The sequence below is a fragment of the Myxocyprinus asiaticus genome, chromosome 3 (assembly GCF_019703515.2).
Source record: "Myxocyprinus asiaticus isolate MX2 ecotype Aquarium Trade chromosome 3, UBuf_Myxa_2, whole genome shotgun sequence".
NCBI classification, from domain to species: domain Eukaryota; kingdom Metazoa; phylum Chordata; class Actinopteri; order Cypriniformes; family Catostomidae; genus Myxocyprinus; species Myxocyprinus asiaticus.
Genome location: NC_059346.1, coordinates 47893059 through 47912589, shown reverse-complemented (window position 1 = coordinate 47912589; position 19531 = coordinate 47893059). Strand labels below are relative to the sequence as shown.

The following is a 19531-nucleotide window of genomic DNA, read 5'->3' as shown; positions in this document are numbered from 1 at the left end:
TAGCTCGGCACCTGCATGCTATTTTCTCTCTCCCTATAAGCAGCCCTTTTGTGTGAGTTCAGTATCGGCTCGTTCTCTTGCTGTGTGCTTTGTTACTCGTGTTCTCACGCTGTTCTCTGTATTTTTTAGTCTGGATATTTTTGCCTATTTTCCTGTCGTCGCCATCTCACACCCTGGAATATACATTACCTCTACTCTCTCCCTGCTGCAGCTGCCGCCATCAGAGTCCTCCACCTTCATCTTCTTCTAACTCATCTCTGGACTGTTCTGTTTTTTGAACTACTTTATATTTTTACATCATATACCTGACCTTTTCACTCATTAAACATTGTTATATTTTTACACCTGCATCAGGGTCCTATTTATATCTCGACAGGTGTGGCACAAAAGCTTTTGCTTTACGCAGATGATATTTTATTATTCGTCTTGACCCCGCTAGATCTATGCCTTGCCTCCACAGGATTATTAATTACTTTTCTAAGTTCTCAGGATACAGAGTCAATTGGTCTAAATCCGAAGCTTTGGCTCTGACAGCATTCTGCCCGGTAACGGCTTTTCAGCCAGGTGCCTTCCAGTGGCCCAAACAGGGCATTAAGTATTTGGGTGTTTTATTCCCAGCAAATTTGTGTGATTTATTTAGAGTTAATTTTGACCCTTTAATAAAAAGGTTTTCGAACGATGTGGGCAGGTGGGCTTCATTACATTTATCTATGATTGGGAAGGTTAATGTTATTAAAATGAATTGTATTCCAAAATTCAACTACCTGATACAGTCTCTCCCTATAGATGTCCCCCTCTCTTATTTCGAGCAATTTGATAGCATAGTGAAGTCTTTCATTTGGAATGGTAAACGTCCCAGATTACGTTTCAGTAAATTGCATAGGCCGATTGACAAAGGTGGAATGGCCTACCCAAGATTTTGTTTTATTATTATGCATTCGGTGTCAGACATTTGGCTCATTGGTCGCTTCCACCTGACAGAGCCCCTCACTGGTTTTGTATTGAACAGGAAGTTCTTGCCCCTATTTCGCCATTGCAAAGCCTTTCTATCAAACTAATTTAAGTTACACCCCGTTATCTCGTATTTGCACTCGGTATGGACAAAAGTGTCCAGAGTGTTGTAAATGTTTTTGTGTGTATTCTCAAGTTTGACAACAGGGATATTTGTTGAGGGTCATGGTGGGGTTGGGGACTGGGAGGGGGAAAGGGAATAATGGGGGTTAAAAGTTGATTTGGTGTATATATGTTTGCTTTTCTGTTCCATTTGTCTGAATCAATAAAAAGTGTTAGTCTGAAAAAAGAAATGTCAGTTCTATAACGAGTATGATGAGGACAGAGTGAAAGCAGCAGAGATGACAGGATAAAGTGAGGGAGCAGAGATGAGAGAAAGTGAAGAGAAGAGTGATGAGACAAGAAAAAGATTAGCACTGTAAAACACTGTGGTGTTACCAGGGTAATACCATGGTACTGAATGATTACTATATTCACATTTTATGATATTGTCATGGTACTCCAAGGTACATCAAAAACATGGCATTACAACGGTCCATGTCTATAAAAAACATTGTAATACCATGGAGCTTTTGTGTATAACAGAATAGGCTACTATTTGTGATAAGGGAAACAAAGGAAAAATTTGGATATGTAAAAAAACAATTAGTTAAAGGTGCTATATGTAATATTTTTACTGTACTAAATCATAAAATGACCATAATATGTCATTAGAGAATTAGGAAACATGCTAAGTTGAAATACTGGCTTCTCCTATAACAATGCTACTGCCAGTATGTTCTACTTTGAAGTTTCCATTCTGGCCGGAATTTCTGTTTATGTTTTGGCCTGTGTGATTCCGCCCACTGTCCACTCACCAATAGTATTTCGACACTGCCGGGTTGCCAGATTTGAACATGTTTGCAGGCAAACAACACTGCGTGCTGCAGCCATGGAAGCCAGCAAACGAACTGGATCAGAGATAACAGATTCCACCCAACCTAAAAAGCCTCACCATCCGTCTAAAACCACCATGAACAGAGGCGTAGTAAAACAAGGATAAATATTGGAGATGCCTTTGGAAGATGGAGAAAGCTTAAAGCCCAGAAATCCTTTAAACGGATGCTGAGTTGGCTAATTTGCATGTCAACATTCTGGCAACCTGCATGAGCTTCGAGCCTGGGGCAGGGCAGACAACTCTCCAGTATTTTGAATTAGGACTGCAGTAAATATTTCAAATACTTGTTGTCAATCTTACATATAGCACCTTTAAGTAAATAAGTACAATTCATTAAAAAATAAAAATTATATATATATATAGTATATAATCAGTGCCCTTTTTTATCCTTCCACCCCAATCTCTGCTGAGGTCTGTGCATGCCACTGATGTAAATGCATATGCAATTTTTTTATCATTTTATCCATCTGTGCCAAGTCTGATTCTGTACAAAGTGTGAGTCACCAAAGAGATTTACTTGTGTTATTCCAGGCATTGTTTCCATGCAGGACAGCAAGGTGTTAGCCAAATTAAAATATGGAGAAAAAATTTAGGAATGCACATGCACTCAAAGTTCATGGATGGGAAATACAGTTTATGGCCTTTCTGGTCCGAGTCCTCTATTAGCTCATATCTCCTTTTCATTTAAATAAACATCCTAAGCAGTGGAAAGTAGCTGTGTGTCGTTCTTTCATAGTTTGCCAAGACTTAGTGCCCCTAGTAAGGATAAAATTCAGTGCAACTGTCTTTATGTGTAAGTGTGTGTGTAGAAGCTCACTTGAGTTTGCTGTTGGCCCTGTTGTAAGTAAATGAGGAGGTTCGGCTGTTGAAATGAGCTGGAGTTTTAATCACTGACTCCAGGGAAGGACTCTTTCTCATAAGAGATGAGGGCTTCAGTTCATCACATGACCCTAACAGTGAAAGAAAAATAGGGAAACTTGAGTACACTGTGTCTTGTGATTCCCTGGGAACTGAGAATAATATCTGGACAAATGATGTTCAGCTCTCTAATATTTATTTTACTTCATTTTTAGAAAATGTGAGTGGTGCTTGCCTATGTAAAACTTGCTACCACAATGTTAGGATGTTGCGGTGGGTGGTTTCGAACATCACAATGGCATCACTTATTTTACACAAGCTCTACCCAAGAGCAATATTTAGCTGATGAAACATTTAGAACATAACTATACCATTAACTAAAGCATTCACATTTTTATGACGTTTCCATGACTTTTAAGAATTTCTATGATTTTTCCAGGCCTGGGACACAAAACTTTTAAAATCCCTTTTTTTTTGTTTTGTTTTTTTTTTTTTTTTTTTTTTTTAGTTTTCCATGACCATGAGAACACTGGAGGTAGAACAAAGGGTGCAGGACAAGTTATCACCAAAGTTTAATACTTAGGGTTAGGGGTTTGTTCAAATAACCAACTATGACCATTTATAATAGTAACACTTGCCTTGAAAACACCACTAATTATGACATTGGGCACCATCTATGCTTAAGCAAATCATAGGGGCTACTGAAGAATTTCCATGTCAAATGGCAAATAATCCATGTAATCCCAATTTCCAATATCATTTTTGGATTCATATGTTTACTAGAACAGTGGACAAACAAATAATAGGGGTGGGAATCTGGGACAAGTCAACTATCAATATCTGGGTCACAATTCAATAATATTGTGATTCTTTGAAGTATGTTTAGTATATTTTGTCTTGACCTAATGCCACCACAGATTTCACAGACTTTCTCTGAATGGTGGTCAATCTCTTTTTTTTCGCCTAAAATATGAATGTGACAAATGTTACGAACAAAGTTTATTCTTGGATTATGAATATTAATACAGTATTGTATATAGCAATACCTTGGAATATAAATTTTCCCCACCTATACTGTGAAGGACCATAAAAATGATGTTTTCCTCAGCTTCTTAAAGGGGTCATGACATGAAGAATACAATTTTCCTTAATCTTTTGACATATAAGGTCATTGTACTATAAAAACATACTGTTTCAGAACTCAAAACTTCCTCCTCGCTGCAAAAAGAGCATTTGTTGAAACCAAGCTGCCAAAATGACTCATTCTCTACTTCCTCCACATTATGTCACACTGTGGTAGACATTTGCATCTGATCGCCTCCACAACACATCAACACCTACTTTACCTTTAATCACTTCTGAGTGAGCAGTGAGATGGAAATTGTAAAGAGCAGGTCAGTCAAGAGCAGAGAGCCAATCATAACAGTGGGCATTTACCATCAAGTCTTAAAGGAGAAGCAGCACCAAAACCGAGCGTTTCTGACAGAGGTTCAAAATGAGGGTGGAAAATGACCATGTTTTATAGATATATGACTATTTTTTGTGTAAAAAAACTTTACTAATATTTTTAATAGAACCTCAAGGATCATATTAAAATAATAATAAAAAAAAAAAACAGCACTTCATAACCTCTTTAACAACAAATTTAGGAGCATCAAACAGGAATTTGCGATCTCACAAGAATTTATGCAGATTCAACCATTTTCCGCATTATTTGCGGTAGCTTGCAATTTTGTGTAATTTCCACAGTTTTTACACATAAACTGTGAATCGGAGTTAATTCGCTAGCTTTTTTCCATACTGACAGTGGCAAAACAAGAGCTCAAAAAGCTTAAAGCACTCAAAGACATATCCAACTGTACTGCCGCCATGGTATCAAAATAAAAGCTCAGCCAAAATAAAAGCTACATTTAAATGGACAAAAATATGACAGAAATATATCACTACTGTATAGTTATGTAATATTCACTGTAATAATAATCATTATCATTGTTATATTATATTACCTCTCCCTCTCTCCCACAGACAGACACACAACCACACCCCCACACCACATACCCCTACCGCTCGACTCAGGCCGGGGCAACATCTGGAACATCAACTTTCAGAAAAGCCTGTTGGCACAACTCTGTCCACTGGACCGGATCGGGAGCCCCCTTTCGAGTGAGATCAGTCAGCGGGCTGGTGACGTCAGAGAAACTAGGCACAAACTTTCAGTAGTAGCCAGCCAGCCCAAGAAACTGTCTCACCTCCTTTTTGGTCTTGGGCGCTGAGCAGGCCACAATCGCTGACGCACCTGCCCAAGGCCCAAGTGGAACCCCAGATACCGAACTTCCACCCAGCCAATTGCACACTTTTTCGGGTTGGCCGTGAGCCCCACCTGCCTCAGCGATCTCAGGACGGCTCTCAGATGTTGCATGTGCTGCTGCCAATCATTAATGTAAATGATGATATCATCTAGATAAGCGGCGGCATATGCCATATGTGGCCTGAGAATTTTGTCCATGACACGCTGGAATGTGGCGGGGGCACTTGCCACTTGGCGAGTAATTTAGAGCTTGAGGTGGGCAGTAATACAAGCAATTTATCTCCCGGTGCAAATTCCCATAGTCGAGTGCCCCTGTCATACAGCCAGCTTTGACGTTCCTGAGCTTGGAGCAAATTCCCGTGTTAATAAACCTAAAGTGTGGAGTTTTGCTCTAAGAAACAAAAACATACTGAATTTCATTTTTACTGTTTGAAGGTCCCTCCTCCCAAGCTTCCTGTATGACGGTGAGCACACCGTGCGGCCAACGCCCCTACAGCAGCTCAGATGGGGAAAACCCTGAGGAGGTTTACGGGACCTCTTGCACTGCAAATAATAGGGGTTCAAGCCACTTATACCAATTTCTAGCATCCTCGTGTATGAACTTACGGATCATGTTTTTCAGGGTTTTTGTTATTAACTATTTTTATTGATTCCATTCACAAAATAAAAAAACATAACAGAAAATACAGAATCAAATTATATACATTAAGTCCCTCCCCCTGAATATTCCACCCCCCCCCCACCCGACACAAACACGCACTCCAGTGGTCATAATTAATTAGAACATTAAAAAAAACATTAAAAAGGTATAATTTCAAAAAATAATAAGAATGCACATACACATTTAAAACTACAAATCCCTCATCCACTGCCCCTCCCCAAGAACCCTACAAAAATGCCAAATATCTACCCCACTTCCTGTTAAACAAATCCAATTTTCCCAGACTTCTACATATCACCTTCTCGAATGCTGCCACCCCGCCCATCTCTTTGCACCACTCCTGAAATGAGGGTGCTCCAGCCAACTTCCATCCCCTAAGAATTATCCATCTGCCAATCATAACTCCAGATAGACCCAACTTTTTATATGTCTATTCCCTATATTAATGACCACCCCATCGCCTAAGATACATAGCCTTGGGCAAAATGAAAACTGAGTGTTCGATACGTCACACATAAAGCTCTGAACCCTCAACCAAAATTCTTGGATCTTAACACACCACCAAAAAACTTGGGTTATGTCCCCATCTTCTGATTGGCATCGCCAGCAGGTGGGTGTGTCTTTAAGACCAAGACTACACAATCTAGAGGGGGTCCAATAGAATCGACGTAACATCTTAAATTGCATAAGGTGCACCCTTGCATCTCTAGATGTAGACTTGACGTTTATAAGAATCCTAGCCCACACTCCCTCCTCCAATACCAAGTTTAAATCTTTCTCTCATAATCTCTTGAGAGAAGTTGAAGCTCCGTCCCCCAGACAGAGCTAATATACTGATGCCTCATGACCTTTTCCAAAAGCAGTAATCACCACTCCCAGAATATCTGCCCTTTTAGGGGGGTGTATGCTACTCCCAAAAATAGTACAGAGCAGGTGGCGCAGCTGTAAATACCTAAAGAACTGAGATCTGGGAATCCTAAAATGTTGAACCATATTTTCAAAGGATCTCAACACTCCACTCTCATATAGGTCAATGAGCGTATTAACCTCCCTCCCAATCCACTCTGACCAGCAGAACGGGGACTTATTAATACATCATTTTGGGTTCAGCCATATGCACGATGCAACATTTAAATAAATGTCTGAATTAAACACTCTGGACACTTTTGTCCATACCAAGTGCAAATGCGTGATAACTGAGTGTAACTTAACTTCTCCAGTTAGTTTAATAGAAAGGCTTTGCAATGGCGAAATAGGGGCAAGAACTTCCTGTTCAATATAAAACCAGAGAGGGGCTCTCTCAGGTGGAAGCGACCAATGAGCCAAATGTCTGAGACCGAATGCATAATAATAAAACAAAATCTTGGGTAGGCCTAGCCCACCTTTGTCAATCGGCCTATGCAACTTACTGAAATGTAGTCTGGGACATTTACCATTCCAAATGAAGGACTTCGCTATGCTAACAAATTGCTTGAAATAAGAGAGGGGGAGATCTACAGGGAGAGACTGAAGCAGGTAGTTGAATTTTGGAATACAATTAATTTTAATAACATTAACCTTCCCAATCATAGATAAATGTAATGAAGCCCACCTGCCCACATCGCTCAAAAACCTGAATCTGAAAAAAAATGATCTCTAACTAAATCACACAAATTTGCTGGGAATAAAATGCCCAAATACTTAATGCCCTCTTTGGGCCACTGGAAGGTGCCCGGCTGAAAAGCCGTTACTGGGCAGTACGCTGTCAGAGCCAAAGCTTTGGATTTAGACCAACTGACTCTGTATCCTGAGAACTTAGAAAAGTAATTAATAATTCTGTGGAGGCAAGGCATAGATCTAGTATGGTTGGAGACAAATAACAAATTATCATCTGCGTAAAGCAAAAGCTTATGTGCCACACCTCCCGCAACCGCAATCATCCTCCTGTCTTATCGCGGCTGCTAATAGTTCCAGGGCAAGACAGAACAATAATGAGGAAAGAGGGCAATGAGGCATACTGTATGATCCGGCCCCTAAGAACTGCCTTAAGTGCCTCCCAAGCCATGCCCACAGAGGATACTGAGGACCAGTTGGTCTCCATATAAACATTGACTTCAGCCTTTAACATTTGTTGGAATTCAGGATTTTGCAAAAGGGATACATTAAAGCGCCAACTATATGATTTCCTTTTCTCCATATGTGGCAACCCCTCTAAACTCACTAGAGCGTGATCTGAGACTAAAATGTTTCCAATTGAGCAATCAACAACAGATGAAATGAGGGACAAAAATCTATTCTAGAATAAATCTTATAATCTTATTTTATTAATAAAAATTATAGTCCCTACCAGATGGGTTCAAAAGTCTCCAGATATCTGTAAGACCAAGATTTTTACACATCCTGTGTTAAATCGGGGGGCTTACACACTTTTGCTTCACTATGATCAAGGACTGAGTCCATCAATAGATTAAAGTCTCCTCCCAGTATTATATCATGAGGGGTGCCAGCGGCTTGCAAAATCCCTTCAAGATCTATAAAAAAGCCCTGATCATCAGCGATAGGTGCGTAAAAATTAGCCAAAATAAGACTTTGCCCTGGATTTCTGCTAAAACATTAATGGCTCTTCCTAATTTATCTTTAATCTGTTTGAGACATTTGAATTGTAGATGCTTACATATCAGTGTAATGACTCCCCTGCTCTTACTTGAGCCAGCACTAAAGAAAACATGTTCACCCCATATCTTCCGAAGTTTTTCAGCTTCCTGTGGGGGAAGATGTGTTTCTTGAAGAAATATTATATCATATTTCTTACACTTGAGAAGAGAAATAACCTTCTTTCTTTTTATGGGGTGCCCCAACCCATTCACATTCCACGTGGAGAGAGACAATCCACTCATATTAACATTTGACATTTTGGCATATTAGAAAAAATAGATTTTGTGTCAAAAACAAAATTATAAAATCACATTCCAACATTAGTGCAACAATCAAACCCCAAACTCAACCCCCCCCCCCCCCCCGCCACCCGAACCAAACAAACAGAAAAAAGAAAAATGTGCACATTAACCCTGCGCACGACAGCGCCAACTGGCGTAAATCCCTCTAACTCAAACAGTCCATGTACGCCTACGAGAGCCCCCGCGACAACATTGCCTTCGGATTGCTCGTCTATAAAAATTTTGTGAGACAGAATTATACAACAAAAGATAATCTAAAAAACAAACTCCAGCCAACAGGCGGAATAAACATAAAGAACATGTAGATTCATCCACATAAATGTCCTGAAGGTGTGTTCCTCCACAAAACAAACTCCAGCCACTAGGTGGAACCAGCAAAAAAAAAAAAACAAGGCCTTTAGTTCCTCGGACGAATGATCAGTGAGCCGGCCCATTCGGCTGCTACATGAGTGCAACAAATGACCTAATAACTCCAATGACATGCAAGAAAAACTCCACAAAACAAACTCCAGCCAATAGGAGGCATAAGCACAAAAAACGTGCAGATTCATCCACAACACTGTCCCAAAGGAGTGTTACTCCACAAAACAAACTCCAGCCGCTAGGTGGAACCAGCACAAAAAGAAACAAAAAAGGCGCTCAGTTTCCTTGGACAGTTAAGTGAATGTTCAGTGAGTCGGTCCACTCGGCTGCAACATGAGTACCACAAAATAACTTACTCCACTGACTTTATGAAGGACATCGCTTGCTGGAGACATGTGAATGTTTTACAGCCATCCTTAGCATCTATTCTCAATTTGGCCTGGAACATCAGTGCAAAAGCGAATTTTCATTGATGTAAGAGTTTCTTGCATTCCTTGAATCGATCACATTTCTCTCTTGTCGAATTTGCAAAGTCTGGGAACAAGAAAATGCTGTGGTTCTTCCAAGAAAGCCTACCTTTACTCCTTGCCTCGCGTAACACGAGATCTTTATCGGATAATCTCAGATATTTGGCCAGAATTGATCAGGGCCTATCTCCCTCAGCGGATTGTCGAGCCGGAACCCTGTGAGCTCGCTTGATTTCCAGTTTATGGCCTGTTATGTTGAGCAGACTCGGAATGAGCCCGTCCAGGAATTTCACCATATCCTGACCCACTTCGGCCTCAGGAATTCCTACAATATGGACGTTATTCCGCCGGCTACGGTTATCCAAGTCTTCCAACTTCACCCAGACATGCTCCAAATCCACCTTAGTCACTAGCAGATTAGCAGATAATTCCCTCTCCGATGACTCCAGATAATCGATCCGTTTCTCAACATCCTCCACTCTTGTAACCAACTCAGTGAATTTCATCTCCATGGCAGTGACCGATCGATGCATCACAGCAAGATCCTCCAAGTCAGCAACGACCCTCGTCAGCATTGCTAACATGTTCAACATTTATCATCGAATTTCCCCCACTTCTCCGGCCAAATCAACTCCTGGGCTTGGGGCCTCTGCGGGGGCGTCAGCTTGAGCACGTAAGTGTCTTTTAATGTCTCTAGAGCCTGAGGATTTTGAATTCTTTGACATATTGTCCTCCTAGAACAAGATGAAACAGAGTGTATCGAATCTCACCGGTTTATGACATTAATAGTGTTAAAACTAGCAAAGTGTGCAGAGCTCACCGTTCACACGTTTGAACCTCACATGGCATCACATGACTCCCCTGTTTTATTAAATTGTTCCACCAACCCATTGGTTTGTGGGTGGTAAACACTGGTGTGAATCGATTTAACACCTAATAATTCATACAGTTCATGTAGTGTTTGTGACATAAATGTAGTGCAGTGAGGATTTCTTTCGCAGGGCACTGCTTCTGGGTATCGTGTTGCATAGTCCACCAGAACAAATGCAAAAAGATGCCGTCGTGTGGTCCATTCTAATGGCCCGATGAGGACCAATTCTTTCAAAGGGTACCTCGATCAGCGGTAGAGGGCACAATGGCGCTTTTGGGGTGGCCGGTGGATTCACCAACTGACATTCACGGCACGCCGCACACCACCTGTGAACGTTCCCATGAATGCCCGGCCAAAAAAAACGGGCCATTATTCAGTTAAGTGTTTTTACCTGTCCTAAATGACCAGCCACTGGATTATGGTGAGCCGCCTGGAAAAGCGCTTACCGACAGCTCTTTGGGACTAATAACTGGGTTGTATTTTCTTTTGTTTGAGTGTCCTGCCTCACTCGATACAACCTATCTTTGATAATTGAAAAATATGGGTACGTGAGTGTGACATTAGGCTGGTGCTGTTGACCATCGATTACTCTCACTTGGTCAAAGGCATGTTTGAGGGACTCATCGCATGACTACTCTAGAGGGAAATCCTCCTCCCTTGTGTCATCTTGATGCAGAACAGATGAAGATGGCCCTGGCACCGCCTCCCCAGCCATAGCATCGCATGTCACACACCGAGACATTGATTAACAGGACCTATCCGCACAAATTTCCCTTAATAAATTCTTAAAATCAGGCCAATTTGTCCCCAAAATCAGCAGATGGGTGAGGCAGGAATTAACCGCGGCCTCCACTCTATGTTTTCTCCCCCTGAATAGTATCTCAGTGGTAACCACTGGATACATGTGAGAGAGAGGCAGATTTAGCAGGGGAGATGGGGGGGGGACCTCCCTAAGTGGGGAGGAAACCTGGGCATCAGACTGCCCAGCCTCCTGGGGGCAGGAATAGGATGGAAAGAGGAGGGACGAAAGCAGTGTTTGGGGGTAGGAGAGAGAGAGAAAGAGAAGACAGAGAGAGAGTCTCCGGATCACTGCTTCCTAGAAATGCTGGACGATGGCACTGGACCCATTCGGCCATCCCACAGGACAGCTTGGCAAACTGTTCCAGTACCACCTTGTCTATGATGTCCTGGAGCGGCTTCTCCCTCCTCTGCACTGGTGCACTGCAGAGAACGCCCCTGGGCGCTTCGGCAGAAAAACTAGAGAGTATATTTTCTGAAAGAGCGCACTTTTCCCCTCTAAAAGAGTATATATTTCTCTAAAAGAGCGCACACACGGAACGTCTTTTTAAAGACGCGTCTTTTTAAAGATGCTTTTCCGATTGTGTGTTATTCCTGGTTGTGCTCGTTATCTCTCGCCTTCTAACGGTCACGATCACTGTCTTTCGTGTCTGGGCACTGCTCACGCGGAGACAGTGTTCGTGGATGGTCACATTCTCATTGCGAGAATGTGTCCATGGCAACGTTGCGGTCGCGGCTCGCCTTCGTAAGGAAGCGAGGCACCCCAGAGGCTCCCGCCTCGGTCCTTTTACCCACGGGTTTGAGGCCAGCGCGGCTAGCACTGGGGGCGATTTGGGGACCCCAATGGGACCGCCTCCGCCGGGTATCCCCCCGCGGACCTCCCATTCCCCAGCACGCTCGTCTGCCCCGATCGGGCTTCCGGGTGAGTCCGCCGGCTCGTCTCACGGCGAGTTCGACCTCTTATTCGGAGCCCGTGAAAGTGATGAGCTCTCGAGCGCAGCATCGGAGAGCGGGCTCGTCCAGTCGGAAGCCTCGGCTGGGCTCCTCCCTTCGGGGTCGATCGCCCAGTCACAGGCTGACGCGGAGATGACGACATGCTTTCCCGGACAGCCGCGAGCGTCGGTTAGAGTGGATTTCACCGTTCTTCCCTGAACCCTCGCGGCTCTGTGATTGGTTCCTGGGCTCGCGGCGCCGCTCAAAGCCACACCCCGCCCCGTTCCTTTCTTCCCGGAAGTGCATGAAGAGCTGACAAGGTCGCGGGAGGCACCTTTTACTGCCTGGTCCCGATCTTTTCAGCTTCCCCGCTCTCACTACCCTCGATGGTGGGGCGGCCAAGGGTTATTCGGCAATCCCCCGGTGGATAAAGGCGCTCGCGGTGCACCTATGCCCGCAGAGCGCCGCCACCTGGCGTGGGTGCCCAAAGCCCCCGTCCAAGGCCTGTAGGTTTACGTCGTCTCTGATGGTCAAAGCCTACGGCGCTGCTGGACAAGCCGCCTCCGCCCTGCACGCCATGGCTCTCCTGCAAGTCCGCCAAGGCGCTAAAGGAACTGCACGAGGGTAGTTCCGCCCCGGGATTGGTGCAGGAACTGCGCTCGGCGACCGACCTCGCTCTCCGAGTGACGGAGGTCACGGCGCGGTCTCCCGGGCGGACGATGGCCACACTAGTGGTCCAGGAGCGCCAACTTTGGCTCAACCTGGTCGAGATGGGTGAGGCCGACAGGACACGATTCCTTGCTGCCCCCATTTTCCAGGCGGGCCTATTCGGCGACACTGTCGAGGACTTTGCCCAGCAGTTCTCGATGGTAGAGCAGTAGATGGATGCTAGCCGGCTTGTCCTGCCCCGGCGTGGCTCAAGATCCCCCCATCTACTCATCGCCGAGGGCGTCCCCCTGCGGTGACTGCACCGGCTCCGCCGCAGCCCGCCCCTCCGGCCCGGCCCCGGCGTGGAGCCCACCGCAGGAAGCCGATGCCACCTGTCTCACAGCCGGCACCGAAGAACCCACGGAGGTCTTCGAAGCGCCCCTGAGACGGGCGACCCAGGGACAACGAAACCCGCTGCTCTGGAGCTGGTAAGCAGATCTTCTTTTTGTTACCTTTTGCATTTAATTGCGCTGCATGCCCAAGTGGCTGCAGTACTCAGGAGCTCCGCAAGAGTGGTTTCCTTGTTCCCTGGGTCACATATTCGGTGTGTACGGCTGGCATCACGACCACCGTCCACCACTCCATTTGGCAGGTTGGCGCTCCAGCGGCGGTCTCCCGCCCTGAGCGCCCAGCTGTGGCACAAATCCGCCCCGATGTGACAGTCTCCACGGGTCATGAGGACAGGCCTCTTCCTCCCCCGTCCCAGTTCCGGGGGTGGTCACAAGGAGCCAGGTAAGTGCTTCGATGTCCTCGGACTCAGCACGGCCAAGATGTGGTGTGGCACCTCAAGCTCCGCCCCGCCGCGAGGCCCCACCCGCCGGTACATCCGATGACGTTGTCCCTTTGGTCCCCCTTGCGCGGAACTCGGATGCATGGCTTGCGCTTTCCAGTCCGTCGCGAGGGCTGGTCCGGACCGTCCGACTCGGCTGCACGATTCACTTCGCTGGGCATCCGCCCAGGTCCAGCGGTGTCCACTTCACCTTGGTGAAAGATGGAAACGCTGCTACCTTGCGCGGAGATCGCTACCCTCCTACGGAAGGACGCGATAGAACCTGTCCCTCCAGCCGAGATGAAGAAGGGGTTTTACAGCCCCTACTTCATTGTACCGAAAAAAGGCGGTGGGTTGCGGCCAATCTTGGACTTGCGAGTACTGAACCGGGCCTTACACAGACTCCCGTTCAAGATGCTGACGCAAAGACGCATTCTAGCGAGCGTCCGGCATCAAGATTGGTTCGCGGCGGTAGACCCGAAGGATGCGTACTTTCACGTCTCGATCCTTCCTCGACACAGACCCTTCCTGTGGTTTGCGTTCGAGGGTCAGGCGTATCGGTACAAGTCCTCCCTTTCGGCCTGTCCCTGTCTCCTCGCATCTTTACGAAGATCGCAGAGGCTGCCCTTGCCCCGTTAAGGGAGGTGGGCATTCGCATTCTCAACTATCTCGATGACTGGCTAATCCTAGCTCACTCTCGAGACGGGTTATGCGCACACAGGGACCTGGTGCTCTCACACCTCAGCCGACTAGGGCTTCGGGTCAGCTGGGAAAAGAGCAAGCTCCTCCCGGTTCAGAGCATCTCTTTTCTCGGTTTGGAGTTGGACTCAGTCTCCTTGATGGTGCACCTTACGAACGAGCGCGCCCAGTCGGTGCTGGCCTGTTTGAAGGCGTTCAAACAGAAAACAGCGGTTCCACTGAAACATTTTCAGAGGCTCCTGGGGCATATGGCGTCCTCGGCGGTGGCCACCCCGCTCGGGTTGATGCATATGAGGCCGCTTCAGCACTGGCTCCAGACTCGAGTCCCGAGACGGGCATGGCGCCACGGGACACACCGCGTGGCCATTACGTCGGTCTGTCACCGTCTTTTCAGCCCTTGGACCGACCTCTCGTTTCCACGAGCAGGTGTTCCGCTAGAACTGGTCTCCAGGCGCGTCGTGGTCACGACAGACGCCTCCAAAATGGGCTGGGGCGCTGTTGGCAATGGGCACGCAGCCGCCGGCCTCTAGACGGGTCCGCAGCTGCGTTGGCACATCAACTGCCTCGAGTTACTGGCAATTCTGCTCGCCCTGCGGAGGTTCCGGCCGTTGATCCAGGGCAAGCACGTGCTAGTTCGGACAGACAGCATGGCAGCGGTAGCATATGTCAACCGCCAAGGCGGTCTGCGCTCCCGCTGTATGTCATAACTCGCCCGCCGTCTCCTCCAACGGAGTTAGCAGCACCAAGTCGCTGCAAGCCACTCACATCCCGGGCAACCTCAACACTTCGGCGGACGTGCCGTAACAACAGGTTACCCTCAAGGGAGAGTGGAGACTCCACCTTCAGGTGGTCCAGCTGATTTGGAGTCGATTCAGTCAGGCACAGGTGCACCTGTTCGCCTCCCAAGAATCCTCCCACTGCCCGCTCTGGTACGCCCTCACCGAGGCCTTCCTCGGCATAGACGCGCTGGCACACAGCTGGTCCCCTGGCATTCGCAAATATGCGTTTTCCCCAGTGAGCCTGCTTGCACAGACCCTGTGCAAGGTCAGGGAGGACAAGGAGAAGGTCGTCCTGGTAAGCACCCTACTGGCCCGCCCAGACGTGGTGCTCGGACCTCACGCTCCTCGTGACAGCTCCCCCCGGGCAAATTCCCCTGAGAAAGGCCCTTCTTTCTCAGGGAAGGGGCACCATCCGGCACCCGCGCCCAGACCTCTGGAATCTCCATGTCTGGCCCCTGGACGGGACGCGGAAGACCTAAGCTGTCTCCCACCTGCGGTGGTAGACACGTTCACTCAGGCTAGGGCTCCCTCTACGAGGCACCTGTATGCCTTTAAGTGGTGTCTGTTCGCTAAGTGGTGTTCTTCCCATCAGGAAGACCCCCAGAGGTGCGCAGTCAGATCAGTGCTTTCCTTCCTGCAAGAGAGGTTGGAAGGGAGGCTGTCCCCTTCCACCTTGAAGGTGTACGTTGCTGCCATAGCAGCACACCATGACGCAGTCGACGGTGAGTCCTTAGGGAAGCATGAACTGATCATCAGGTTCCTAAGAGGCGCCAGGAGGCTGAATCCCTCCAGGCCACGCCTTGTTCCCTCATCGGACCTCTGTAGTTTTTCAGGGTCTACAGAGAGCCCCCTTTGAGTTTTGCAGTCAGCCGGGCTTAAGGCACTCTCCTTGAAGACTGCCCTCCTGACTGTGCTCACTTCCATCAAGAGGGTAGGTGACCTGCAAGCGTTCTCTGTCAGCGAAACGTGCCTGGAGTTCGGTCCGGGCTATTCTCACGTGATCCTGAGACCCCCGACCGGGCTATGTGCCCAAGGTTCCCACCACTCCTTTTAGAGACCAGGTGGTGAACCTGCAAGCGATGCCCCAGGAGGAGGCAGACCTAGCCCTGTCGTTGCTGTGTCCGGTGCGTGCTTTACGCATCTATTTGGATCGCACGCAGAGCTTTAGAATCTCTGAGCAGCTCTTTGTCTGCTTTGGTGCACAGCGGAAAGGAAGCGCTGTCTCCAAGCAGAGGATCGCCCACTGGCTCATTGACGCCATAACTATGGCATGTCTCGCCCAAAACATGCCGCCCCCGGTAGGGCTACGAGCCAATTCTACCCGTGGTGTAGCGGCTTCTTGGGCCCTGGCCACAGGTGCCTCTCTAACAGACATTGCAGAGCAGCGGGCTGGGCAACACCCAACACCTTTGCAAGGTTCTACAACCTCCGGGTGGAACCGGTTTGGTCCCAGGTAGTGGCACGCAACACAAGCGGATAAGCCCGGGATAGCCAGCTGGGTGTATCGCTTGCACATAGCACCTTCCACCTCCTTTTGAGCTGAAGACGTGCGCTGTTAATTCCCAGTAGTGTTCACAAAAGTTGTTCCCTGGTTGACTTCCTCCGAGCCCTGTGGCAGTCGAGTTTTCGGAGAGACTCACTGCCGGCCCAGTACACGCGCTAACTAAGAGCCCGGTTCTGGGGTAGGTGCTCCGCATGTGGCGGTTCCCTGTAAGGCTAACCCCATGCGATCTATATCTTCCGCTAGTTCGTTTCCCTACTGGCAAACTGCGTCTTCCTTGGGCAGAGCCCCTCAGTCTCCATGTTGTAGTAACTCCTCCCCCATTGGGTAGGATCTACCTTGAAGGCTCTCCACATGGTTGGAAAGACCATGTGATGTATTCTTCCACTTAAATATCCCCCCTCTCTTGGGGCGAGGTGTGGTCTCCGCGGTGTCCTCCCCTTGGGAGGGACACCCCCGACTAGACCTGGCGGCCCAGTCGGATAATCCCCCTTCTTTTTAGGGAGTGGAAAAAGAGAAGGGGAAAGAGGCCATGACTGGGTTAAGCCTGTCTCTATCTCTGGGTAGTCGACTTGTCCCCAAAAAGGGCCGTTCGACACTCATAACTGTGTTGGGGGAGGTTACGTATCGACCTGGTGTGCTGGCTATGAGGCACACAGCAAGTCTGCCCACCACACACCGCCAGTTCACGTAACACAGTTCAGCCTTGTGGCGTTTTGTATAGGGACCCCTAGTGTCACTACATCGACACCAACGTCGAGTGAGTGACAGATAGGGAACGTCATGGTTACTGGTGTAACCTCCGTTCCCTGATGGAGGGAACGAGACGTTGTCTACAAAAAATGGTCTCAGGACATCCCTATCAATAATCTTGCATGTATGCACCCACAACAACCAAGACAATTTGCCATTAAACGACTGTTAAAGTGAAACTGGATATGACTCAACATTCATGAAGCATGTTTATGCTTAGCATTTCTATATTCCCTTAAAAATCCCAAATATGGATAGTACAATGTGATTAGAATTTCAAGTGCTCAGTAATTACAGTTCTCTCAGAAAATTGTGGTTAAAACCAATGATCGCGATCATGAGATGTAATAATTGCGACAGGCATAATATTGAATCCTCATTTGTGTTTTCAGTTTACAGTTTTATTGTAGGCCTCCTATGTAAACCTTACCAAAGTTTACTTGCATTGTCTGGGGCAGAAAAAATGTAATCTAAAAATAATTAGCATCTTCCATTGAACTCGTATTAGACATATAATGGGTTTCACCTCTTAAATGTATTGTATTTCTGTCTGCATTTAATATTTTTTCCTTGCTATCTGCATATTCAGTTGTTTTGCACTAAATTAATTACAGGCAATTGCACTTATACAGTCATTGACACAAATTACACAAGAATACTATGATTATTTGTGAGATTTCACTGCAAAACAACATAAAAAATGCGGCAAATGGTATTGCAATTTTTGAGCAAAGCTGCAGCAGTCATTTTGGATTGAAATAATCAGGAAAAAGTGCCGTGAAATCCTGGTGGGACTGATTAAATAAAAAATTTCTCTACAGTGTAAGTTTAGAAGGAAAATTGAAGTTTTGTTTTCTAAAGTCACTGTTCTATTTGAAATGACACTATGAAGTACCAGTGTGAGGGAAATCTCCAAAGGCCATTCTTCTCTCCAGGGCCTTTGACAGTGGCTTGACTCCAGAGTGCCTCTAAAAAAAGAACACATATGTCACTGATAAAATCTTCCACCGTCTACTCTAGGTAACATGTCCTGTTGCCATGTACCAGGCTCTTGAATAGATCAGTAGTGTACTGTGGGATGTACTATGTAGTACCTGCATAGGTGAGACAGTAGCAGCAGGGGCTATACGGACTGGTATGCCACTCAGGGGGCTTCTGGGAGATGTATGGATCTGTACTGAGCTACTAGGTCCATCTAGGAAAAAGCATTTCAACACTTTTATATGGCAAAATTAGATTAGATTCATCTTTATTTTTGTTAAAATTTATTGTGCAGATTATAAAGTACAGAGGCAATGAAATAAAATTAGCTTCTAACCAGTAGTACAAATAGCAATATAATAATAATAATAAAAAAATATTATGGTCAAACTTAAAATGTTAAGAGGTAAATCTGGTGAGAGATATGTCAGTGCAAATGACAAGTAATAGAAAAGCAGAGGACAGTGTTTGAGGTCAAAAAGGCAGGTGCCCTTTACAGTGTAAATGACAAATTGTAAAAGTAAAAGTGTAAAGAGAATATAAAGTGCATAAAAATCTATAAATGCATGAAAAGGTAGGATTGATAAGGTAAATTTGAGGTATAACAGCAGGGAATAATAAATGGCAGGTTATCATTGCAGTGCAAATTACATGTGTAAAGAAGAATATATTTTGTCATGCAGATAACACAAAATAATCTGTAGAAAATGTTACATTTTGTAAGGTCAATGACATAAGAGCCCTCTTTAGACCTAGTTTTTTAGACCTCGGGCGATCCGATCACAAGCGGTCAGATGAGACTCCGCCGTTAACACCTGGTCGTAAACTGTGTCTCCTGTGACCACTTGTGTTTGAATTTTGATGGCAGGGTGTAGACTGCATACAGTACATCACTCACTACATCACTGTGTTACTGCATGATGAAAAAATGCAAAAAGGTTAAAAAAGTTTGGTTTAGTCAGTGGCTAGCTCAGCGTGTATTGATGCTGACTACCACCCCCGGGGTTGCGAGTTCTAATCCAGGGTGTGCTGAGTGACTCCAGCCAGGTCTCCTAGGCAACCAAATTGGCCTGGTTGCTAGGGAGGGTAGAGTCACATGGGGTAAACTCCTCTTGGTCACGATTAGTGGTTCTCGCTTTTTCAACTGTAAGTGCTATATATACCATGAATGTTGTTCCTTGTGTTTAAATTGTGCTTG

General features: G+C 46.3%; 1 protein-coding gene across 3 annotated transcripts in view; it reads right to left on the bottom strand.

Moving 5' to 3' along the window:
- The window catches only part of specc1 (sperm antigen with calponin homology and coiled-coil domains 1), a 208956-nt gene that overhangs the window by 87593 nt on the left and 101832 nt on the right, over window positions 1–19531 (bottom strand). For all 3 annotated transcript variants that reach the window (XM_051664237.1, XM_051664249.1, XM_051664260.1), the window contains 3 exons: window positions 18447–18547; window positions 18248–18320; window positions 2766–2898 (listed from right to left, as the gene is read on the bottom strand). In XM_051664237.1, the coding sequence (XP_051520197.1) occupies window positions 2766–2898; window positions 18248–18320; window positions 18447–18547 (307 nt within the window). The remainder of the gene's footprint in view (window positions 1–2765; window positions 2899–18247; window positions 18321–18446; window positions 18548–19531) is intronic.